Here is a 26,839-nt window from a genome sequence, read left to right as displayed (position 1 = left end):
TTGAGAGTCCTCCCAGCACACGAACTATGGCTGTGGGCGCATACTGATACCAGATTCCTGCGTGCCTGTGGCCCCCACTTGATGCCCCGGAAGAGTAGCAAGCAAAATGCTTCTGTGAGGAGAAGATGGCCTTGTGATATGCGCATGCTGTCTGCTCATTCAACACCCTCCTCTTTACTGAAACCGGTTCAAAGGGCAGTCAAAGAGACAAGATCCAGGAGTCAGCCTGCAGCCACATTGTGTGCACCCACAGTGACACTTGGAGCATGCTGCTGAGCTCGCCCAGTGTCAGTGTGCAAGCACAAACTTGCAAGCTGATTTTAGAAAGAACTCACTTTTACCAACAGAGCACTATCAATAAAGACAAAAGACTGGCTTTAATATACAAATAGGAGGGTGTAACGGTTCACCAAAGCATAGGCCATGCCAAGGGTGCGCTGAAGTGCCCTCATTTGCATAATAAATAAAAGTAGATTTTTCTACAAGTATTAAAAGTGTTCCAGTAATTTTTTCCCCCCTAAACCTGTGTAAATGTTAGTGCAGTGCAATGTTTGTGTACTATATACAATGTTCGTGTGCTATATACAATGTTTGTAAATACTCACCGATTGCTGTCTTCTCATGTATCTGACTTCATAATGGCTTTACATCCACAGCTTGTTTCTGCAGACTTTCATCTTCTCCGGTCTTCCGCAGCACATCCCGACATGGTGCCGTTAAAAATAGCAGTGTCATTATAATGTTCCTGAATAAAAATAACCACCGATGCTGAGGCCCTGAAAAAATAATTGCTCCTCACTGAGCTCCCTGCAAAAAAATATTACTCTACACTGTCCCTCTTACGGTACATGGCCTCCACGCTATCCTCTCCTATAAAATATTCCTACCACACTATCCCCACCCTTATATACTATGACCACCACAGTGTTCGCTCTTGTGTACTATGACCATCACACTGCCCCCTTATAAACTAAAACGCCACACTGTCCACCATTATAAATTATACCCACCACACTTTCTTCATTTATGAACTATGATCTCCACACTGTCCCCACATCATGCTGCCCCCTCTTCACAATGTCCCACTCATTCTATCCCCACTCCATACTGAGCCATTCAAGCTGCCCCTCTCCAAACTGTGCCCTCACACTGCCCCTCTCTATACTGACCCCCCATGCTGCCCTCTCCCCATACTGATCTACCCATGCTGCCCCTTCTCCATAATGAGATCCTCCATGCTGCCACCTCTCCACAATGAGACCCCCATGCTGTCTCCTCTCCATATTGCAACCCTTTACACTGCCCCACTTTTCATACTGAGTCCCCTGCGTTGCCCCTCTCCATACTGGGCCCCACATGCTGCCCTCTTTTCATACTGACCCGCCCACACAGTTTCCACCATACTGAATCCTTACACTGTCCCCCATCCATTTTGTCCCTTGCACTATTCCCTTCACTCTGTAAGCCACCCTTAGCTCCAGTCTTCAGTAATAGCCCCCTTAAACACCAGTCTGCAGTTATAGCCCCTCCTAAACTCCAGTCTATAGTAATTTTCCACCTAACCCCAGTCTACAGTTATAGCCCCCTAAACCCTGATTGGTCTATCGAATTTAGTCAACAGGGATATACTATTTGATGATGTGGATGTGTTTGATTAACATCAGACAGAAATATAAATGTATGTCATCTGTTCGTCCTCTGCAATTTTTTAATTATCCCCCTAAACCCCAGTCTACAGTTATAACCCCCCTAACCCTCAGCCTACAGTGATAGCCCCTCTAACCCCCAGTCTACAGTTATAGCCCCAATAACCCCCAGTCTACAGTTATAGCCCCCCTAAACCCCAGTCTACCGTAATAGCCCCCACTAAACCCAAGTCTACATAAATAGCCCCCTAACCCCAAGTCTACAGTTATAGCCCCCCTAATCCCTTCGACAGAAATAGCCCACCTAAACCCCAGCCTACAGTGATAGCCCCCTTAATCCCCAGTCTACAGTTATAGCCCCCTTAACCCTCATTCTACAGTAAAAGCACCACTTATACACCAATTTGCAGTAATAGCCCCCCTATCCCCTAGTCTACAGAAATAGCCTTCTAACCCCCAGCCTACAGTGACAGCCCCCCTAACCTCCAGTATACAAGGATAGCCCCCTAACCCCATTCTACAGTTATAGCCCCCCTAAACCCCAGTCTACAGTTATAGCCCCAATAACCCCAAGTCTATAGAAATAGCCCCCCCAATCCCCAGTCTATAGAAATATCCCCTCTAAACCCCAGCCTACAGAAATAGGCCCCCTAACCCCCAGCCTCCTGTGATAGTCCCCCTAACCTCCAGTCTGCAGAAATACCCCACCAACCACCAATCTACAGTTATAGCTCCCATAACCCTCAGTCTATAGTTATAGCCCCCTAAACCTGTCTACCGTAATAGCCTCCACTAACCCCAAATCTACAGAAATAGCCTCCACTAACCTCAAGTCTACAGAAATAGCCCCCCTAATCCCCAATCTACAGAAATAGCCCCCCTAATCCCCAATCTACAGTGTTAGCCCCCCCGGCCTACAGTGATAGCCCCCCTAACCTCCAGTCTACAGCAAAAGCACCACCTAACCCCCAGTCTACAGTAATAGCCTCCCTAACCCCCAGTCTACAGTTATAGCCCCCGTAAACACCAGCCTACAGAAATAACCCCCCTAACCCACAGCTTACAGTGATAGCCCCCTAACCTCCAGTCTACATAAATAGCCCCCTCTATGAGCGCTTACCTGCTCCCGTATCTGTCTTCCCCCTGGCTCTGGTGGCTGTCTTTTCTCCAGGCTCTTGCCCTTCTCCGAGCAACAGTGTCTGTCCTTCCCAGCATCGCCCTGCTGTGACGTCTGCAGCACGGTGAGATTACTTCATCGTGTTGCTGGTACGTCAGCAGAGTTTGGACGCTGCAGCACCACAGAGCAGGGAGCTGATTGGCAATCTTCTGACCCCGGAAGTGCCGGCGCTGGTACTTCCGGGGTCAGTCAGCTCCCTGACTTCATGGTTTATTTGTATTCGCGTCTTAAAGACGTGAATACAAATGAATGGAGTTGAGCACTCCTCCCTCCTCTGAAAAGACGCGGATTTATCACATTGTCTAGAGGAGGAAGGAGATAAAAAAAAAAACTTTACCTCCGCCTTTTTGTGCCACCCCCTGCAACCCGCTCCACTAGGCTGTAATCCCATGAATATTTCCATCCAATGTATATGCAGCAATGGGATTACTTTGCCTTGGTGCATTACTCTACATTTATTAACATTAAACCTCATTTGCCAAGTTTCTGAATGGGCAAACTCATTTTTTATTATCCCACAAAGTTTTGTGTCATCAGCAAAGACTGATACTTTACTCTCAATCCCATGTAGGTCATTAAAAAAGAGATTAAAAAGAATCGGTCCTACTGCAGATATATATCTGATATATAACTGCAGTAGGACCGATTCTTTTATATATATATATATATATATATATATATATATATATATATATATATATATATATATATATAATATTTGTGGTCCCCACTATTGATCCTTGTGGCCCCCACTACTGACTTTGTCCGATTTAGAGAATGAATCATTTACAGCAACTTTTGTTTCTTGTCCATTAATCAGTTTTTTACTCATCTGCATACAGAGTTCCTGCTTGTGCAGCTTCAGTACAACACTGTTGTGTGATACAGTATCAAATGGCAATGCAAAATCCAAATATCTCACACCAGCTGCATTAGCGCCTTGCTACTGTAGACAGCAATGCAACAGCGCCTCCAACTTTATAGACTTCAGTGTATAAAGTTTATCATTGAAATTACTTTTCATTACAGTATCCTCAGAAATGGCAGGCCCAATGTTATAATAATTTCTATCTATATGACACAACATTATCTATAATCACATTTATTTCCCTTGTCCTCTACCTATAGAGACATATGAAGAAGCTTTCACACACCTAAAGAAATCTTTTAACAACAGTGCCATTGATGAATCCTCTAAAGCCAGGTATGGAGTTCTCCATGTCAAGGGCCGCAATGTTCTGGCAGCAGCTCAGGAACTATCCACATTGGCTGGTAAAAACCCAGATGAAGTGGAAATTCTCATGAAATTTTTGGATAAAAGGGAACGGCAAAGCCTATCACAGGTAACCATTTCAATTCATATACTTTTCCATCATTCGTGATCATCTAAGTGCATAAAATTTATTTTTATACTATTTCTTCTTTAACAGCAAATTTTGAAGTAGATCCAATTTACAAAATCTCCTGCTATTTGGTGTAAGCAGCTCCTTAGCAGAACCATGCACTGGGTTGTTGATTTAGGGTTATAAACTACAGACTAATCCTATGTGTAGTCTGTTAGCAAGTTAATTTTCTACCAGAAATCTCAACACACAAAGGCATGTCATTATGTGAGAGGAAACACAAACTAGAGCATTGAGACAGAAAGCAGCTTCAAGGGGAACATCCACTAAGCTCTGAACTTGCAGCTCCACAAATAAACATGGAAAAAGTCTTATAGAAATTAGCAGATGAAAATTCTGACAGCAGACCAAATCTAAAATTATTTAGTCATCTCTAAATGTAATATACTATAAACTATAATATAAACTAATACATACACATAATCTATCCAGACATGTAAATGTTATACATCAACACTAACTTCTCCTAATGATGTAATATGTCAGGCATGATTTATTGTTTAACAACATATCTCCCATTATTGACAACAGGTCATGTGTATTAGGATTTCTCATAGAACATATTTTTCTTAAAACACAATTCCTTGTTTGCTGACATTCTGGCCATAGCTGTGGCATGCAACCTCTCCAGAACCCGTAAATCAAGCAACAAATATTTTTTTTAAGGCTAAATAAAGTGATCTGGATTGAGATTCCAAAGCGTAGCAATGATATGTAGTAAAAGTGTTTTATAGTGTCCCATTAAATCAATGTTTGTAGAGCTTTTGGCTTTTTTTTTTGTTGTTGCTGGTGATTTCAACGGAAACATGACCTTGTTTTTTTAGACTGTTTTATTAGACTCTATTAAACTCTTTAAGTGTTAAGAAATAGCGATACATTATTTGGATAATGTTATATCTTGCTTTATCTCCGAATGACTAGGGAGACTAAAAAGACCAAAATCAGGGGTACCGAAAAATAGAAATCAGCAGCCTTTTAAAGTATAACAATGCTTAACCATTTTACCCCCAAAGGCTGTTTGCACGTTGAAGACCAGGCCAATTTTTATAATTTTGACCAGTGTCACTTTGAGGTAATAACTCTGGAACGCTTCAATGGATCCCACTAGTTCTGAGACTGTTTTTTTGTGACATATTGTACTTCATGATAGTGATACAATTTCTTTTATATGACTGGCGTTTATTTGTGAAAAAATCAGAACTTTGGCGAACATTTTGAAATTTTCAAACTTTGAATTTTCATGCTCTTAAATCAGAGAGATATATCACACAAAATGGTTAATAAATAACATTTCCCACATGTCTACTTTACATCAGCACAATTTTGGAACCAAAATTTTGTTTTTCTTAGAAGTTATGAGGGTTAAAAGTTGACCAGTGATTTCTAATTTTTCCAACAAAATTTAAAAAACAATTTTTTTAGGGACCACATCACATTTGAAGTCACTTTCAGGGGTCTATATGACAGAAAATACCTAAAAGTGACACCATTCTAAAAACTGCAACCCTGAAGGTGCTCAAAACCACATTCAAGGAGTTTATTAACCCTTCAGGTGCTCCACAGCAGTTAATGGAATGTGAAAGGAAAAAATGTACATTTAACTTTTTTTCACAAAAATTTTACTTTAAACCCATTTTTTTATTTTCACAAGGGTGACAGGAAAAAACAAACCCTCAAAATTTGTTGAATAATTTCTTCTGAGCACACTGATACCCCATATGTGGGGGAAAACCACTGTTTGGGCGCACGGCATGGCTCAGACTGGAAGGAGCTCCATTTGACTTTTTGAATATAAAATTTGCCTGAATAATTAGCGGACACCATGTCGCGTTTGGAGAGCTCCTGATGTACCTAAACAGTGGAAACCCCCCCAGAAGTGACACCATTTTGGAAACTAGGCTCCTCAGGGAACTTATCTAGATGTGTGGTGAGCACCTTGAACCCCCAGGTGCTTCACAGAAGTTTATAACATTGAGCTGTAAAAATATAATTTTCACAATTTTCCCACAAAAATGTTTTTCAGCAACAATGTTTGCATTTTCATAAGAGTAACAGGAGAAATTGCACCAAAACCATTTGTTGTGCAAGCCGATAAACCCATATGTGTGGAAAAAACACTGTTAGGGCGCACGGCAGGGCACGGAAGGGAAGGAGCACCATTTGACTTTTTGAATATAACATTTTCTTGAATATTTAGTGGATGCCATGTTGCGTTTGGACAGCCCATGATGTGCCTAAACAGTGGAAACCCCCCACAAGTGACACCATTTTGTAAACTAGACCCCTTAATGAACTTATCTAGATAGTGGTGAGCACTTTGAATGCCCAAGTATTTGACAAAAGTTTATAACGTAGAGCCATGAAAATAAAAAAAATCACTTTTTTGTTCCACGGAAAATTATCTATTAGCCCCAATTTTTTTATTTTCACAAGGGTGACATGAGAAATTGGACCCCAAAAGTTGTTGTGCAATTTCTCCTGAGTACGCTGATACACCATATGTTGTGGAAAACCACTGTTTTGGGGCTGGGAAGGGAAGGAGTGACATTTTGTACCGCAGACTTTCATGAAATGGTCTACAGGTGTCATATCGCGTTTGGAGAGCCCCTGATGTGCCTAAACAGTGGAAACTACCCACAAGTGACCCCATTTTAGAAACTAGACCCCTCAGGGAATTTATTTAGATGTGTGGTGAGCACTTTGAACCCACAGGTGCTTCACAGAATTTTACACCGTGGAGCTATAAAAATGAAAAAAAAATATTTTTCCCACAAATCGCTGACACCTGGTGGAGATCGCGCGCGCAGCCTCTGTGCACGAAAAATCGCCTAGACGTATCCATATGTCCCATGTCAGTAAGTACCAGGCCACAGGGATGTATGGATATGTCTCATGTCAGAAAGGGGTTAAAGTCATGTTTCTTTTTTTTGCTTGGTAGCTAATCTGCTTTGGTGACAAACCACACATGGCAGCAGAATTGTTGAAAGGTCTAACAGACCAGACTGATCTATGGCTCTCACCTCTGAACCTACAACCAGGCATGGTCGTGTGTGACAACGGCCGTAACCTGGTGGCAGCTCTGAAGCTTGGCAACCTCGCACACGTTCCATGCATGGCCCACGTGCTCAGCTTAGTGGTTCAGCAGTTTCTCAAAACCTACCACGATCTGCCTGAGCTACTTGTGAAAGTACACCGCGTGTGCCCATATCCACAAGTCAGCTACAATTTCCGCCGCCTTGGCAGTGCTGCAGCAGTGTTTGCAACTTATAGCTCACCAACTTGTATGCGATGTCTCCACGCGTTAGAAGAACTCAACATTACGTATGCTAGCAAGGCTTTGTGAGCAGCAGAGGGAAGTAGTTGAATACCAGCTCCAACATGCCCATCGGTATTCCAGTCAACCTACGCACATAAGAGCTGATGAGTGGGCGTGGATCTCTGACATCTGTGTTCTCTCCAAACCTATGACCAAGATGGTGAGCAGCGATGACGCTATAATCAGCGTAACCATCCCGCTTCTCTGTCTACTGAAATGCTCGCTACTCATAATTAAAGAGAAGGTTTTGCAAGTGGAGATGGAGCAAGAAACTATACAGGGTGATGCTACACAGCCCAGCCTCATCTCATCTTCTCAATGCTGATTGGGTGATAATGAGAAGGAGGAGGAGGAACCAGGAGTTGGTTGCCTGCGCTACAGACTGTACTACCAACACCACCTTCATCCGATCTGTTCAGCGTGGATGGCCTGAAGATGAGGAGGAGAGGGACGGTGATGAGAAGGACGAGGAGGAGAACATGAACAATCATGCTCTTGGTGGAGACAGAGAAGTCTTGGCTGTTGGAAGTCTGGCACACATTGGCTGAGTTTATGTTCTGCTGCCTTTCCCATGACTCTCTCGTGTTGTATGCATTTTGGCCAACACTAATCACTGGTTGGTCACCCTTCTAGACCCAAGCTACAGAGAGAACTTTCCATCTCTCCTTCCCATGGCTGAGAGATCTACCTAGTTAAAGATTTATTAAAAAAATTCCCACCTGACAATGCTGGCGGCAGAGGTCACAGTTCCTTGGACAACCAAGGAGTAGAGACAAGGGAGACACACACCAGATGAAGCAGAGGCAGGAGAACACTCACAAAGGTCTGGGACCATTTTCTCATACCCTCCCACCACCCAGGCCCTGATGCGCGGAGTACTCTGACAAGGAGGGAAAAGTTTTGGAAGACTCTGAAGAAGTACGTTGCTGACCATACCAGCGTCCTCCGTGATTTCACTGTGCCTTACAACTATTGGGTATTCAAGCTAGACACGTCGCATGAACTGTCTCTCAATTCCTTGGAGGTCCTGGCCTGCCCTGCCGCTAGCGTTTTGTCAGAGTGGGTTATTAGTGCCGCTGGGGGTATTAAAACTGATAGTCGCATCTGCCTGTCAACTGAAAATGCTGACAGGCTGACTTATCAAAATGAACAAGGGCTGGATTGACCCAGACTTCTCAACACCACCGGATGAAAGCAGCGGAACATAAACTCAAATCCAGTGTTTTTTTGTTCTTTTTTTCTGGTCTATTCCCATGCACCCCTTCCCACCCAAACATGGGTATATGCTTCAGGATTTCATCTTTTTTATGTCAGCATCCTCCTTCTCCTACTTCTCCTCCACCACCACCATATCAATACGGTGATCTTCATGCAGCCCCCCATTAATTTTTTTAAAGGTGTTTATGATGCCTGCATTAATAATTTTTAGAGGCTTGCCTCTAACATTCTTTGATATATCTGTCTACCCCCAGGGGTAAATGTTTTTCATCCCATGCACTTAGTGCATGAATTACCTGTCTAGGATACCAACTCCTTAATAATGGGAAAAAATGTTTTCTGAGGCCCTCCACTATGTCTTTTCAATGGGGTATTTTGGCATCCCTTGCACTTAGTGCATACGCTTCACCAGTCTAGGAGACCCACTCCTTAGTAATGGGAAAAATGCTTTTCCGAGGCTCCGCCTTCTCGTTGAGGGAACATTTTTGGAAACCAAAAGAGCCGGTGGATTCTATTATTATATGATCCAGTGCCTTGTTTTGGGCTGTCAGGTAGTCGTCCCATAGGGAATTATCACACTGCAGACAGGATTTCATAGCCTTGACAGGAGACTTTGTACAGTAAGTACAGAAAATCATGGTCTCCTTCATATCAGGCTGAGTAGATGTGAAATGCTCCACTATATTCCCTAGCAGGGTTGATGAAATAACAGTCCTTGATTCTGCTACGTTAAACTAATAGTTTTATCAGGGCTAGTTCAAATAGATTCTTTTCTCTAATAATACTGCTCTTTTCTGCAAGTCATGTATGGGATAGCATATTACACGCATCTAGTCAGGGATTATTGCCTTTAAAGCCCTAGTTGTTGCAACCGAAAAAAAAAACATCTATTCTATTCCCTAATAATACCGTTGTTAGCTGCATTTAGTATAGGGATAGGTGCTAGGTATTATCTACTGGAAATGAGTGTTCATTCTGGTCACATTCATCTCTTTCACAGTCCATAAGTTGATTGCTTTTTTCCATACACTCATTCGTGTTTTTTACGGTGATCTGTACTCAGAAATTCATCAAAGCAGGCAGAGTTGCTCGCATTCATCCACAGTTTGATGCTGCCATGTACAAAACAAAACTCTCTTCAGGGCCGATTCAAATCCATTATACAGTATATTCTACAATATTAGCACTCTTATCTGCAATTTGTGTACGGGTGAGCTGTCACAGTAGGGGTAGCGTATTAGTCAGGAAATATTGCCTTATAGTCTTTGCTGCTGCAACCGAAAAAAGAAAAAAAAGTCTATTCTATTCCCTATTAATACCGCTGTTAGCTGCATTTAGTATAGGGATGTTTATTCTTGTGACATACATCTCTTCCATTGTCCATAACTTGATTGTTTTTTTCCCCAGCACCCATTGTCAGAATCGTGTTTTTTACGGTGATATGTACTCAGAAATGTATCAAAGCAGGCAAAATTAACTGATTTAATGTGTCCATTCGCAGTTTCTCTGTATGTAAGAGGTAATGGTGGGAGGCTTTATACTACTGGAGCTGGAATTAACACTTCAGAATTCTCCAGTGCTTTGTATCCATCCATTTCTGGGTGCTTCTTGAAGTACGTTTGGGGTCATTGTCCTGCTGAAAGACCAATGACCTAAGATGTAAACCCAGCTTTCTGACACTTGGCACTACATTGCGACCCAAAGTCCTTTGGGAATCTTCACATTTCATGATGCCTTGCACACAGTCAAGTCCCCCAGTACCAGAGGCAGCAAAACAACCCCTAAATATCTTTAAACCTCCACCATATTTGACTGTATACTGTTTTCTTTTATTTGTAGACCTCATTCAATTTACAGTAAACAGTTGAATGATGTGCTTTAACAGAAAGCTCTATCTTGGTCTTATCTGCCCTTATCTTCATTTTTGTCTGTTTTATTGCCAGTTCATAAAAGTGGCTTAATATTCTGGCAAGATAGTTCACAGCAGTGACCTGGGATTCAGAGATGTTTTCAGGGGTTTTCCCCATGCTTTTCTCATGTCATTTAAGTGCTGTTTCCTTCAATTTGACCAATTTTTAGACCCCCTCCAGACCTCCAGTGGAAGGCTGCCGGAAAAATCCTTGAGTTTACCATTGACTTCCATTATACTCATTACTCGGGTCGAGCACCCGCGCATTACGATTTGCTCGACTCGAGTAATGAGCACCCAAGCATTTTAGTGCTCACCCATCACTACATAGGTAAGGATTCATGAGGAGCAGTGGTCCAGCGTAGGTTGCCACCAGCCTCCTTTCAGCGGAAACTTGTCTTCCTTCCATAGACATTTGTATAGAGGATTGTAGGGAACTGGCCTGAAAGTCACTCTGACCTCTCCCATTGGGAATAAGGGCTCACAAACGCCAAGTATTCCTACCCTGATGAGATCCATCACAGATGAAACTTGTGCAATTTTATATCCATTTTAAATTCCACCCCACACTACATTTAGCCTGACTGATCCAATGACTTTTTGGTCCTAGAACTGACCATTGTTTTACTATTCACAAGGTACAGTTTATGAGGCATTCATCGCTCAGCTATGGTTATAGTATTGTCATAAACTCCACACTCATGACTACTATGTGATCTGTCCTACATCTCACAACAAAGAATTAATTGCATCCACTTCACTCCCTGGAGTGACAGCTCATCACATGGATGGAAGCCTCAATGTATATATGGCTATTCACAAATCACATATGTTTTTCACTATTAAGCCCAGGAACTGCCTAGAGCTCAAAACAACACATCCATCATTGTTCACTTCTATCAGTGATGACATTTGGTAACTTCCCAACATTTTGCGAGCATTCCCCACTAAAATCACAGTAACTATGAGCTGAAGTCATCCTCCTCCTCTGATAGGTTCTTAGGTATATTTGTTTCTGGGAAATTTGAGCAGGGCATGTACAGTAAAGTTCAGGATCCATAGACAGCTGGGAGAAACTCAGAGATTGGTATTCACAGCCATACTAGTTGTGACACAAATATTCCCAAAATAGGGGCATCTGAGGCTGGCATTTATTGGAGTAAGTGGGAGTTACGGCTGGAATATTGTTATGGGGCATTTGTGGCTGGCCTACAACTATCCAAGCATGCCGGGTGGTGTAATATTTCCATTTCGACAGCAAGAGAGCCACAGTTAAAGGACCTCTGTTGCTGGCACATTGCTACAGGGCGTCTATAATGGCAGTATTATAAGGCATAAATAACTCGCAATGTTATGGTTATTATTAGTTATACAATATTTTAGGGTATGACATAGATCAGGGGTGGGCAAATAATTTTGCCCAGGGGCCACATGAGATATCCTGACTATTGTGGAGGGCTGAATCAAATGGCGAAACTTAATTCTGCTTATGATTATTTTACACTAGATGGTGGCCCGATTCTAACGCATCAGGTATTCTAGAATATGTATGTACTTTATTCTGTCATCCTCATTGGCGTATTTTCGCTTCCGACCCATTGGAAGACAGGAAGCGTAAATCGTGATAGTGTACAGTAAAGAAGTATCTGTTCAGCGCGCTGTGACTGACAGAACTTGTCCAGTAAACGTGACTGAACTTATGTGGCACTGTGACTGACAGAACTTGTCCAGTAAATGTGACTTAACTATGTGGCACTGTGACTGACAGAACTTGTTCAGTAAACGTGACTGAACTATGTGGCATTGTGACTGACATAACTTGTTCAGTAAACGTGAGTGAACTATGTGGCATTGTGACTGACAGAACTTGTTCTGTAAACGTGAGTGAACTACGTGGCATTGTGACTGACAGAACTTGTTCAGTAAACGTGAGTGAACTACGTGTCATTGTGACTGACAGAACTTGTTCAGTAAACGTGACTGAACTATGTGGCATTGTGACTGACATAACTTGTTCAGTAAACGTGACTGAACTACATCACACTGTGACTGGGGGTTAAATTCCGCGCCAATATCTCTGATTGGTCGTGCCCTCCGGCCACGACCAATCAGCGAAGCGGGGTTTAAAGGGGTTGTCCACTGCTCTAAATTAACTCCCCAATGTATCCCCCCGGGGCCTCGAATGAATTTCGTAAATACCTCATGTTGCCAATACTGCCTGTGTGCGGCACTATCGCTGACCGCGCACAGGTAGCATGTGACCCCCGGCTTCAGCTGGTTCTTGCTTCCGCTTACGTCATGACTATTTGCGGCTGCAGCCAGGGGTCTCCTGCTCCGCATTCCACGGTGAGTGACAGGTTGTGGGCTGGGTTATCCCCCATCGCGTCACACCCGGCATCCACCACGCGCCCATTCATTGAGAGAGCGTGCGGTGGATGCCGGGTGTGACGCGACGGGGGAAATTTATTAGGGGCACCGGGGGGATACATTGGGGGGTTAATTTAAAGTAGCCGCGCCAATATTGCCGGGAGCGACCAATCAGCGAAGCGTTGTTCAAATCCCGCGCCAATTCACGGCCGGACTTCGCCTGTCGCTGATTGGTCGCGGGCGGCTGGCGCGACCAATCAGCGACGCGGGATTTCCGTTACAGACAAACAGACAGAATTAGACGATTATATATAGATTAATTTGGATCATTTAATTTTGAGAAGAATTACGGTAAGTACATTGAGCAGCAGCTACTGTTAATACATGTTACGATAGAGCTTATTGTATTCTTACCTGTAGCAACTATTCAAAACCAAATCATTTACTCCTTTTTATAAAGTTTATAAATCACATGCTCCTGATATTTATCGTTAAGTATATCTAAAAAGTATAGCTGTACTTCAATTAACAGCTACCCCACACACAATATGATGTGAACAAAGCCCCCACATAAAATATGATGCCGCCACATAAAGTATGATGATCCTACAGAACCCCATACAGTATGATCAATGGACCCCACAACCCCCACACACAATTATGTTGAGCCCAAAGCTCCTCACACAATATTATAGCCACCCAAACAAGTAAGTTGACCCCACAGCTGCTCACACAGTATTATGGCTCCCCACACAAGTATGATGTCCACAGCCCCCCACATAGTATTAGGGTCCCCATATTTCCCCCACACAAGTACTGATCAATAATTAAAATAAATAAAACTACTCACTTCACCCTGTTCCCTCCAATGTACTGCTCCACTCTGTGCACTGTGTGCTGAATTTTTTGCAACAGGCACAATATGATGACGTAATCACCCCCGCTGAGCAGAGACTTGGTTGCACAGGCTGAATCATTGAATTAATCGATATCTGCGTTCTGAGGATGTATATACAGGTGAAATTCAGATGTAGGACAGGGGAGCGACCACTTACCACTGTATCCAGCCCTTTGACTGTCCCAGTCTGCTGGCCAGATAAAAACAGCCAAAGTGTCAGATGTGGCCTGCGGGACGCACTTTAGCCAGGTCTGATATAGAGACTGGTGGAGGGGTGGAAGCTGTACCAACTGTACCCCATATGACTACAACAAAAGTTTTCATAGTAATCCTCTCAAAGCATCATGTGCTCCGGAGTATACAGAGAAGAGAGAAGGCTCAATAGTAAACATGTAACTGGGCTCCACAATCGGTGGTGTAAATACAACAGAATGGACTACATTCCCACATTGCAAAGATTAAATAGGACCCCAATTATGATGCTAGTTTTGCTACTCCGCTCAGAAAGGTCTGGTCTGTATTTTCCACTATATACCTATTCCATACTTCTTTGGGTAATTGCTCTTCTCTCTCTTTACAGTTGCTCTGGAATGTGAGTCCTTAGCAGGTTCTTGCCACCCAATATTAAAAGGGTTTGGACAATCAAGGCTGGACCTTTTCTTTGCTAACAACTTATAGCAACTGCATGGTTTCCCTCTAATGTTTAGCAATAATACAGTTTTCTCATGAAAGAGAATTCTTACATGGGATTATGCCATCCAAATGCAAAAGTGGCATACAATTTGGACCTGGGCCCCCACCCCTCCTTCGGTCACATGTATAGGCCTTTAGATCCCATAAAGACATATGTGTTCACCCTCCATGTAATAGTGTCCCCCGTCCCAGCACCTTACTGTAAAAATGTCTCCTGTTCTGTCCTCTTTCTGTAATAATGTCTCCCATCCTGGCCCCTTCCTGGTATAATGTCCATTCTGTTTTCCAAAACATTAAAAATATAAGATTCTTCTTACCATCCTCATCTCCTATGACGTGCGGTGTCCTCATCTGTAGCCAAAAGCTGAATTCAGTGTGCCGGTATAGGCAGTGCACGATGTCACTACCATGTGCCACTTGTGACTGGCACACGAATGTCAGCTGCCAACCTCTGATTGGGCGGTGGCATGAATTGCAGTGCAAGGAGCCAGCAGATCTCTCCACTGCCATGCACTTCAGCTGAATGTTCGCCATCGGATGCACATCCAACGGGAATAGACACTGATATCGGCGGGCCCCCCTTTTGCACGGACCCTGTTGCACCCTCTACGACTGAGATTGTTGCTCCCCTGGTTGGCACCACTCTTACCATGGGCTTCATAGCCTCATTGTGTATGGTTGATTCATGTGTCACAATCAGTCTTGATCTGGCACTGACTGAATGAGGGACAACCAAGGACACCCCATAGTCACATGACCAGTCACCGGATTATAAAAAGAATAGATGTAGCATCATTCTTGGAGAACAAATGATCACTCCTCAAGTTGCCAGATAAAAAAAAAATACCAGATAAAATGTTGTCATGAATAAAATCCTAAATATCCTTAAAAAGTATCTAAACTTTTATTTTTTTGCAATAATTTTCTTCAGCATGAAAAGTTTTATGAAAATTTGCAAATCATTACATTAGAGGATGTGTACCAACATTTGCAGGTAAGTGGCTTCCAAATTGATGCTTTTCCCTAGTCTGTTTTCCTGCCTTTAGCTGCATTGATAGAATGTACTCTTTTGGAGTACTGACGATTGCAGTGGAAGGGTCAGCAGTACACCTGAAGAATAAAGACCAATCTCCTAATAAAATGATTTGCGAAGGTTCATAACTTTCCATGCTGAACAAAATTATTGAAAAAATAATAAAAGTTTAGTAAACTTTTTAATTCGCAAATTACACTCGCTTTGTCTCAGGAGGTAATCAAGAATAAATGTAATTTGCTAATCAAAGGTATTTAGGAATTTATCATAATAACATGGTCTTTCTGTCACGCAAGATGTGGGAAAAACTTAGTGAAACACAGAGGGAAGAGGGAAAGGGAGCCCATACACTAGGGAGAGGGGGGAGTGGAGACCACCTAGTCTGGTCTAGTGTCACCCTGTCTCAACTATCAACCCTATATTGGCTCTTCACCAATCGCTGCACGCATACCTCGCCCTGTCTTTCCCTGGCGTTAGACTCAGGCTAGGGAAGGGAAGAGATGAGCTCTAGTCGATCTCCACTGAAAACAGGTGAAATCGCTTAGCTTTAAATGACTCCAGACAAATGTGCACACGTCCTCAAACACTAGAGAGGAGGAAGTACTGGTCTTGCTGAAGTGTCACAAGGAGTAATGAATATTGCCGGCACCTCCCTCTGTGCACACTCAGACCAGGGAGTTAATTAGCCAGAGGAAGTTAGCTGCTAGATCCTAGAAACAGCCTCTAAAAAGATGTCTGTAGTGCTAAAAGTCGAGATCTCCAACAGGGCAACTGTCTGTCACTTCTGACACACCCCTGACAGTACCCCATCCTCTACGAGTGGCCTCAGCATAAGAGGCGTGAAATGAACGAACCAACATGGGAGCATTCACCTCTGATGCAGAAACCCACATCCTCTCCTCTGGACCATAGCTATTCCAGTGCACCAACTATGGTAGAGAACGACTTGGTAGACGAGAATCTACAATCCTCGAAATCTGGAACTCCAGATTACCATCAACCATTAGAGGAGGTGGTGGTAGAGGTAAGAGCTCAAGAGGTTCCACATACTTTTTGAGTAAGGACCTGTGGAACATGTTGTGGACCTTAAGGGCCTGAGGAAGTTCAAGACGAAATGATGCTGGGTTAATGACGGTGGTTATTTAATAGGGGCAATAAATCTAGGTCCCAGCTTCCAAAAAGGAACTTTCAATCTTATATTCCTGGTAGACAACCACACAAATCATTCACATTCAGGTCTGGACCTTGCAAGCGTTTTCTGTCAGCCATACATTTGTACCTGTCTCCCATGATCTTTAAATTACTCAGTACATCCTGCCATACCGAGGAGAGAGACAAAGCAAACCGTTCCTCCTCAGGAACTCCTGAAGCTCCTCCCCCACTAAAGGTACCAAACTGAGGGAGATAACCGTATGCACCAAAGAACGGTGACCTGCCAGTGGATTCTTGATGATGATTATTAATGGCAAATTCTGCTAGTGGTAAGTAGGATGCCCAATCCTCCTGATTTTCGGAGATGAAACACCTGAGGTAGGTCTCTAAATTCTGATTGACACACTCGGTCTGTCCATTCGACTGAGGGTGGAAGGCAGAGGAAAAGGACAGCTGCACCCCCAGTCGAGAACAGAATGCCTTCCAGAACTTGGAAACAAACTGGGTCCCCCAATCTGACACCACATCGGAGGGAACCCCATGAAGCTTCACAATCTCATTTATGAACACCTGAGCAAGTGTCTTGGCATTTGAAAGTGCAGATAATGCAACCAAGAGAACCATTTTACTGAACCACCAAAACCACCGTATTGCCTGCAGAAACCGGTAAGTCAGTAATAAAATCCATGGACAAGTGTCCATGGTCTACTAGGGATAGGTAGCGGAAGAAGAGTACCAGACGGACGGGTATGCAAAACCTTAGAATGCGTGCAAATACTCCAAGCAGCTACGTGTTCAATCACACCCCGATGCAACCCTGGCCCCCAAAAACAACGAGAGAGGAGGTCCGCGGTTGCCTTATCACCTGGATGCCCAGCAAGCACAGAGTTATCATGTTCCTTAATTACTTTGCGGCGCAGATTAGATGGTACAAATAACTTTTCTGAAGGGCAGGAGGCAGGGGCGTCACCCTGTGACCCCAACACCTCACCTTCTAGTTCAGGTTACAGTGCCAAAATGACTACCCCTTTCTGTAATATCGGGGCAGGGTTCTCATGGTCACCACCACCAGGGAAGCTCCGGGACAAAGCATCAGCCTTGACATTTTTGACCCCTGGACGAAAAGTGACAACAAAATTGAACCTAGTAAAAAACAGGGAACATCTGGCTTGCCTAGGGTTGAGACGTTTAGCTGACTGGAGATATGACAGGTTCTTGTGGTCAGTAATAACAGTAATAGGATGGACAGCCCCCTCCAACCAATATCGCCATTCTATGAACGCCAATTTGATCGCCAAAAGTTCCCTATTACTCACGTCATACTCACGCCATTTACCAGGGGACGACCCCTGAGACAACACAGCCCCAACCCCGACACATCAACCTCCACAATAAATGGTTGGGAAACATCGGGTTGACTGAGTATAGGTGCAGTGGCAAAATGATTATTTAAAGAATATAAAGCCTGGAGGGAGGCATCCGACCATTTGGAAAAATCAGACCCCTTCTTAGTCATGTTAGTAAGGGGTTTCACAGTTACAGAGCAATTTTGGATGAATTTCCGGTAAAAATTTGTAAAGCCCAGAATACGTTGTATAGCCTTCAGATTCTCGGGACGTTCCCAATAAAGGACTGCACGGATCTTCTCCGGATCCATTCGAAAACCCGAAGACGACAACACGTACCCCAAAAACTGCACCTGCTGAACAGCAAAAACACATTTTTCCAGTTTGGCATAAAGCTTGTTGTCCCTTAATATCTGGAGCACCTGCTTAACATGCCCCCGATCTGTCTCAAAATCAGGTGAGTAAACCAAAATATCATCCAGATAGACCACCACAAACCTCCCCACCAAATAATGAAAAATATCGCTTATGAAATGCTGGAATACCGCAGATGCATTGGTAAAACCAAAAGGCATAACCAAACTCTCGAAATGTCCTTCTGGGGTATTGAACACTGTTTTCCATTCACCCCCTTCTCTAATTCTAACCAGATTGTAGGCTCCCCTTAAATCCAACTTGGATTGAATACCTTAGCTTCCACAACCTGGCTGAACAAATGAGGAATCAGAGGAAGAGGGTATGGATCGCAGATAGTAATTTGATTTAATTCCCAGCAATCTAAACAAGGACGCAGACCGCCATCTTTTTTCTTCACAAAGAAGAACCCTGCTGCCACGGGCGAAGATGAGGGTCTGATATCTCCCTTCTCCAGACTCTCCGCAAGGAAATTCTTCATGGCTTGTCGCTCAGGTCCAGAAAGATTATACAGTCTGGACTTTGGTAGTTTAGCTCCAGGGGTCAGGTTAATTGGACAGTCAGAAGCATGATGAGGAGGCAAATCCTGACACCCCCTCTCAGAAAAACGTCCTCAAAACCAGACAGAAAAGCAGGTAATATTTCCGTAGAGACAGTAGCAAGGCAAATATCTAAACAGTTCTCATGCCAGTAATCTCCCCATTCAATGATATCCCCGGTTTGCCAATCCACCAACGGATTATGTTTAACAAGCCAAGGGATACCCAAAACAATTGGTGTGGGAAGATTGTCCAGGACATAGGAAGGGATTATTTCGCAATGAACTGAGCCCACCCTCAGTTTTCATTATGTACAATCTGAGTAAATGCTTTCTGTGCAAGTGGCGTCGAGTCGATGGCAAAAATGGAAATAGGTTTATCTAAAGTACAGCAAGCAAGACCATGAGTCTTCACAAACTCAGCATCAACCATGCTGACTCCGGCTCCACTGTTAACAAACACAGAAATTTTCTCAGTTTTGCTCTCTAGCACCACCTCGGCTGTTAGCACAAATAGGGAACTGCAGTTTGGCCACAAATGCACTCCTTGTTTATCCAACTCCATACTACCAAGAGTTAATCGAGTCTCCTTTTGTTTAGGAATTGAAGGACAGGTCATAACAAAATGTCCTTTTTTCCCACAAAAAAAACATACCCCTTTTTTCTTGCATATTTCCGGGGAGATATATGATGCAGAGACACCCCTAACTGCATGGGTTCCTCCACCTCCCCCACTACTGGTTCACCCCCAGACCGCTCTCCCGGCAGAGGTACACAACCCCGGCAAGAAGGCCCCGGAGAAGGTGGTCTCATCCGTCTATCCCAAAGGCATCTAGCAAGACGTATGGCCAACAACATTGCAGCCTCCAAGGACTGAGGGATTTCATATACTGCCAAGTTATCTTTCAACCTTTCAGTAAGCCCCTCACAAAATCGACTTCTAAGGGCTGAGTCATTCCATTTGGAATCCTTTGAACATCTAGAGAATTCCGAACTGTACATTTCCACTGACCAATTCCCCTGCTGAGGGCGACGTAGCCTAGACTCAGCCAAGGCGACTCGGTCAGGGTCATCATAGATGAGGGCGCAGGGCCCCGAAAAACCCCTTCACAAACTGGAGACAAACCAAGTCCTGCGGTAATGAAAACACCCACGACTGAGGATCTCCCTGCTGTAGAGAGATCACAATTCCAACCCGTTGCTCCTCCTTTCCGTATGAATAAGGACGAAGTTTAAAATTCAGTTTGCATGCCTCCTTGAAACCAAAAAACTTGTCCCTACCTCCTGAAAACCTGTCCGGGAGGGCAACTTTGGGTTCAGGCTGGACAGGCTTACCTGCAGAGACCCCCACATTGGCGACCTGTAGCCGCTGATGCTGCTGCTGTACCTCACCGTGGAGGTCATTCACCTCCAGAGAGAGTCTGTTCAGCCGCTCTAGGTGCTCTGCAACTGAACCATACATAGTAAACAAAAAAACAAAGTGTAACATCCCTGGCAGCATGCTTGCATGGCTTACTTTCTCCCACCATGCAAGACCGCAATCTTACCTATCAGGCCAGGCTGCACACTTTGCTCCAGTACCTGCTGTTTGTATGTCTCTTGTCTGCTGACTTAGGGCATCGGCGCTGTTGTTTCCTGATTCTTAAAGCTACAGTGTGCGCAGTCCTAATGCTTCCCCAGCCTATTGCTGTGAGTCACTGGATACTTAAACCCCCTCCACCCAGTAGGAGGTGCCTGAGCAACACTTTCTTACAGTGTGTTCTGTGCAACTGTGAGTTGCCAGGTCCTGTCCTGACTCTAGTCTGTTTCTGCCACCCTGGGGGCTGTATACCCAGGCCTGTTACCTGTACCTGTGACTTCTAGTCAGTTTCCGCCATCCTGGGGGCTGAGTTCCCAGGCTCGTTTCTGTATCTTGTTCCTGGTTCAGATCCTGTCTGAACAGTGTCCTAGTCCGTTACCTGTTTGTCTCTATGTCTGTATCTTCTCTTTTTCCTGCAGTATCTGAACCTGCACCTAGCTCCAACTTGTTGTCTCTGTACTTCTGTTTGTGAGTTTTGTGTCCACTCGCTACTTCATTGCAAGTACCTTGTGTGTATCTGGTTCTGCTCGTTCTGTTGCCCTGCCTCTGTATCTAACTCCTGTGTTCCAGCTATCCTCTTGTGTTTTCCAGTCTGTTCCATGTGAACAGAGCCCTCTCCTGTCTACCGAATCTGCGGGTTTTGCTCTGCTACGCTTGTTCACCGCATCTGCGGTTTTGCTCTGCTCTGCTTGTTCACCGCATCTGCGGGTTTTTCTCTGCTTTGCTTGTTCACCGCATCTGCGGTTTTGCTCTGCTCTCTTGTTCACTGCATCTGCGGGTTTTGCTCTGCTTGTATACCGCACCTGCGGTTTTGCTCTACTCTGCTTGTTCTCCGCATCTGTGGGTTTTGCTCTGCTTTGCTTGTTCACCGCATCTGCGGTTTTGCTCTGCTCTGCTTGTTCACTGCATCTGCGGGTTTTGCTTTGCTCTGCTTGTTCATCGCACTTGCGGTTTTGCTTTGCTCTGCTTGTTCACCGCACCTGCGGTTTTGCTCTGCCCTGCTTATTCACCGCATCTGCGGGTTTTGCTCTGCTCTGCTTGTTTACCGCACTTGCGGTTTTGCTCTACTCTGATTGTTCACCGCATCTGCGGGTTTTGCTTTGCTCTGCTTGTCTACCGCACTTGCGGGTTTTGCTTTGCTCTGCTTGTCTACCGCACTTGCGGGTTTTGCTCCGCTCTGCTTGTCTACCGCACCTGCGGCTCCGTTTCTGTATCTCAGTCTGTACTGGTCCCTATCCTGCCTACGTTTCTATCTGCCAGTACCCACCTGTGTGCATGCCAGCCGTGCCTGCTAGTGCCCACCTGTCTGCATACCAGCTGTGCCTGTCAATATCCACCTGTCTGCATATCAGCCGTGCCTGCCAGTACCCACTTGTCAATATGCCAGTCTAACCTGCCTCTTCCTGCATTCCCCGGAGTGGGTCAACAGCTGTGACTGGGGTCTGACCTGGAGTAGCACCTAGTCCCTCTGCTCAGTTCCTCCCTTGTTCACGGAGTCGACTGAGCCGCTGTGTGACCTTGGTCGGACAGAGTTGATACTTAGTTACGCCCCTCCAGGCACTCCTCGGTTCATGGCACAGTGGGATCACTAATCAAGCTCACGCCAGTCAGTCCGGGCGCGAGCGTAACATAAAGTGTCAGGTTTTTTATTCCTTATCAAAATGTGCTCGGCCGGCGATAATGTCACGCAAGGTGTGGGAAAGACTTAGTGCAACACAGAGTGAAAAGGGAAAGAAAGCCCAGACACTAGGGAAAGGGGGGAGTGGAGACCTCCTAGTTTGGTCTAGTGTCACCCTGTCTCAACGATCGACCCTATATTGGCTCTTAACCAATCGCCGCATGCGTTCCTCGCCCTTTCTTTCCCTGGCGTTAGACTCGCGCTAGGGAAAGGAGGAGATGAGCTCTAGTTGATCTTCACTGAACTCTAAAGACAAAAAGGAAGGCCAAACAGGGGAAATCGCTTAGCTTTAGACGACGCCAGACAAATGCGCACACGTCCTCAAACACCAAAGAGGAGGAAGTACTGCTCTTGCTTAAGTCTCACAAGGCGTAATGAATATCGCTGGCACCTCCCTCTTTGCACAGCAGGTATTTATACACCCAGACCAGGGAGTTAATTAGCCAGAGGAAGGTAGCCCCTAGGTCCTAGAGACAGCCCCTAAGAAGATGTCTGTAATGCCAAACGTAGAGATCTCCTGCAACCAACTGCAGGGTGACTGTCTGTCACTTCTGACACACCCGTGACACTTTCTTTAGCTTATTTTTTTCTCTCTTCCTGGAGAACCCTTTTAAGGAGATATATTGCTTGACATAAAAAGAGCAGATATTGGGCAGTCTACAAGGTGTTAAATACCTAAGTGCCCTGCAGAGATGAAGCTATTTTCCCATGCGATACATGCAGATGAGTGTGCAGAAGCCTTGTACTTCAGTGTGTGCTGCATACCTTGTCAGGCATGTCCACAGGTAATGAATCTCACACTGACGTACATAGAGCCGTGCAGACTGCTATCTTATATCGCTTGGTGTAAATTAATTTCCTTCTGTCTTAATTTGCTGCTCGTCAAACACAATTTATTTTGCCATTAGGCTTTGTCTACAAGGCTCTTAAAGTTACATTAACCTTCCAGAAACCCCAAACAGGTTGCTTGTTGTTGTTTTTCCAGGTGTTCATATTAGGAAATCTGCCAAAACATCCATTTCTCACAGCTTCGATAGAGAAACTAAATCAACAGTGAACTCATCCTCAGTAATGTTGTGGGACCTGTCCAGCCATCCAATCCATCCATTTCCATCCATCCATTTTTCTTTCTATCTATCTATCTATCTATCTATCTATCTATCTATCTATTCCCTATCCTGTAATAACATCCCCCTTCCTGTTATAATCCCCCCTGCCATGGCCCCTTCCTGTAATCATGTTCTCCATCCTGACCCTATTTTATAATAATGTCTACCATCCTGGCTTCCATCCTGTAGTAATATTCCCCATCCTATAATAATGTCCGCCATCCTTGCCCCTATCTTGTAATAATTTCCCACATCCTGACCCCTTCCGGTAATAATTTCCCTGATATTGGACCCTTCCTATAGTGTCCTGGCCATCATCCTATAATAATGGCCTCCATCCTGGCCCCTTACTGTACTAATGTCTTTTTTTCTGGCCCTCACTCTGTAATAATGTCCCCCATCTTTGCCTCTATCCTAACGATGTCCACTGTCTTGTGATAATATCACCTATCTTGAAATAATGTGTCCTATCCTGTAATAATGTCCCACATCCTAGCGTTCTCCTCCAACATAAAAAAAAATTCTCACCTGTCCTCACTCCCACTGCGAGCAGCATCCTCTTCCTTCTCATTTGATTGTGCTTGGGGGAAAGTGAAGGAGGGACAGTGTATGGCAACGACATCATGCGCTGCCCACGAAGAGCATGCCAACGTCAGCTGCTGACCTTGGATGTACAATCAGCTGAAGACCACGCTGGCATTGGCAGGCCCTCTGACTCTACAGGCGTGGTTGCAGTGGTATCCTGTGCCACTGCAATCACTACGCTATTGATTGTGCTTTTTCACATATATGGTAATCATGTTTGTTAAGCTGTAGCATAAAGACAGATGTATTGTACAGCGCAGAGACAGTCATGTTTCCTGCCAATCCTCAATGTTCCATGGTTGCTGCGAAATCTTCCACACTCAAATATTTATAGCCCAGAGGATCACTATGTTAATGAGATAGAACATGGTTTAGAGGACACTTGGCATTAAACAACTGCACAGAATCTCTTGGAGTTTAGTAAAAGGAATTTTTTTAGCGAGGCGTAACCTCATTCTTCTGGATGACAGATAATTTAAGTACTGACAAACTATTATTAGTAATTTTATATTTAATTTTCTCTGTTTCCTCTTCTGCTGTTTTATTGGAAAGAAGCTTTGTAAAGTGCTGTAGCATATGTTGGCGCTATATAAATAAAAATTATTATTATTTAGAGAGAATGTATCATTAGAAAATGACCTATTGACTAAATTAGTTTTTTTTTTGTTACTGGTATTTTTTATTTTTTTTTAAGTTTTGACAATTTTTTTTTTATATCACAATCTTTATTCAAGCACAAAATTACTGTAGTAGTGTTGCAAATTTCACACTGGCTACTAGGGTTTTTTTATACTGTTTTTTTTTCAGGAAGTGTTTTCAGAAGTCTCATTATCATCACAGGTAGGATTACATTGACAGCATACACAGCTAATAACACATGATCTAACGTTCACAGCACATAATGTTGCAGCTCCTCCAATCTGTCTACTTTCACAATGACCTTTGCACATGCTCATTAGATGTTTCAATACAAAATATAGGGTATGAGTCCATTGTTAGACTGGCACAGCAGAGCATGGGAGGATCCTCTAGTGCAGGGTTCCCCAACTCCAGTCCTCAAGGCCCACCAACAGGTCATGTTTTCAGGATTTCCTTAGTATTGCACAGGTGATAATTCCATCACCTGCACAGGCAATAATTCCATCACCTGTGCAATACTAAGGAAATCCTGAAAACATGACCTGTTGGTGGGCCTTGAGGACTGGAGTTGGGGAACACTGCTCTAGTGGACTCTCCCCCTTACTTCTGTATGCTTGGAGCAGAGACACTCTGGCTGAAACCATCATTTAAGGTAGTATGGGAACCTACATTGAGTTCTTCTGTACTACCTCAATAAATCTCCCTGTGCCACTTTAACACCTCATTCTTTCCTTCCTCTTCACACACAAACTCCTGTCTTCTTTATGCTGTAAGGGTATAGAGAGGGAGAGATCTGCAGACTGCAACTACACTGAGTGGAGCCTTTTTACCTCCACTCAGTAGCTCAGCTGTAATGTAAGCTTTTCTGTGTGTATATTTATTGGGTATGTGTTTATTGTGTGCATATGTACACTGTGTGTGTGAGTACCTATGATTTTGTATGATGTGTGTATAACTGTCAGTGTGAGTGAGGGGGCCCTCATTCAGTAATGGGTGTTATGGGTGGTGGTGTATGGGATCCTCAATCAGTTATGGGTGACTAGGGGTCCCTATTCCACAACACCCATATCACCCCTTACTGAATGAGGGCCCCTACACTCACAATGACATTTCTACACACATTGTACATGAGTATAAACATTCATACTCTGTATGCACATGTACCCACTCACTCTTACTGACAGCTGTGTAGGTTGAGCTTTGGGACCTCAATCAGTTATCAACTTATAGATGTTATAGAAACAGAACTATTCATTAATAGTCTGTAATGGTGGAGAAAGTTCTCTTCTATATTAGTAAACTCATAATTGGTAGAAAAACCCCTCCCATCCCCTATCTCCGTCAATAAAGGCTCGTTCACATATCATATTTTTTGCTAAGTGTGCTATCCATCATTTTTGCAGATAGATCACGGACCCATTAGTTTATGTGCGTAGGTTGAGGATTTGAAGCAGAAATTTCTGCAGCATTTCTGCATTTCCTTGCCAGGAAAAACGCTGAAGAAAAATGTGCGTTTTGCCTTGTTTTTGACACGGTCTTTGACTTGTTTTTTGAAGCGTTTTTTAATGTGTTTTTGTACATCAATGAATGCTTTTTGGAGCTAAATAAAGTTATTTGAAATGAAACGTGGGACATTGCTTTAACCCTTGGATTACCATCAGAACTGGGGTGAGTATATTGGTTAATTTAAGAATGTGTCTGTCGTATTTCAAATAAAGTGTTTGCTCTGTGTCTGTGTGTTTATTTAACTCTTTACTTTACTTTAATGAGGTTTGGTAATGAAAGGGTCTGATTGACACCTTGTCATCACCAAACAAAAGAGATACATGTCAGATAATCTCATTCACCCAAACTTCATCAGCATTCCCATTCATGTAATTTCTGGGGCAGCTGTGAGCTGCTATTTTTAGCTTAGGAAGGTGCTATAAGGCAAACATGATCCCTGGCTATTAATAACAGCTCACAGCTGTTTCATTAGCTGCTACGTCCCCCCGATCAGCAAAAAGCAGCACTTTGGATGCAGCGTATTTTTGCTGCGTTCAAAACGCGGTGTTCTAATGCCGCACTTTTGTTATTATATGTAGTGAATTCACATATGCCAACACTTAAATCGCGCAAAATCTGCAGCGAAGACTAGCG

General features: G+C 43.9%; 1 protein-coding gene across 1 annotated transcript in view; it reads left to right on the top strand.

The window, feature by feature from the left end:
• The window catches only part of TTC34 (tetratricopeptide repeat domain 34), a 175,135-nt gene that overhangs the window by 127,741 nt on the left and 20,555 nt on the right, over positions 1–26,839 (top strand). Inside the window, exon 7 of the mRNA XM_073656488.1 lies at positions 3,952–4,166. Coding sequence (XP_073512589.1) covers positions 3,952–4,166 — 215 coding nt within the window. The remainder of the gene's footprint in view (positions 1–3,951; positions 4,167–26,839) is intronic.

The sequence above is a fragment of the Phyllobates terribilis genome, unplaced genomic scaffold (genome assembly GCF_046119375.1).
Source record: "Phyllobates terribilis strain yellow unplaced genomic scaffold, ASM4611937v1 Scaffold_12__6_contigs__length_324123572, whole genome shotgun sequence".
Taxonomy (NCBI): domain Eukaryota; kingdom Metazoa; phylum Chordata; class Amphibia; order Anura; family Dendrobatidae; genus Phyllobates; species Phyllobates terribilis.
Note: the sequence above shows the minus strand (reverse complement) of the source record. Positions and strands in the feature narration are given on the sequence as shown.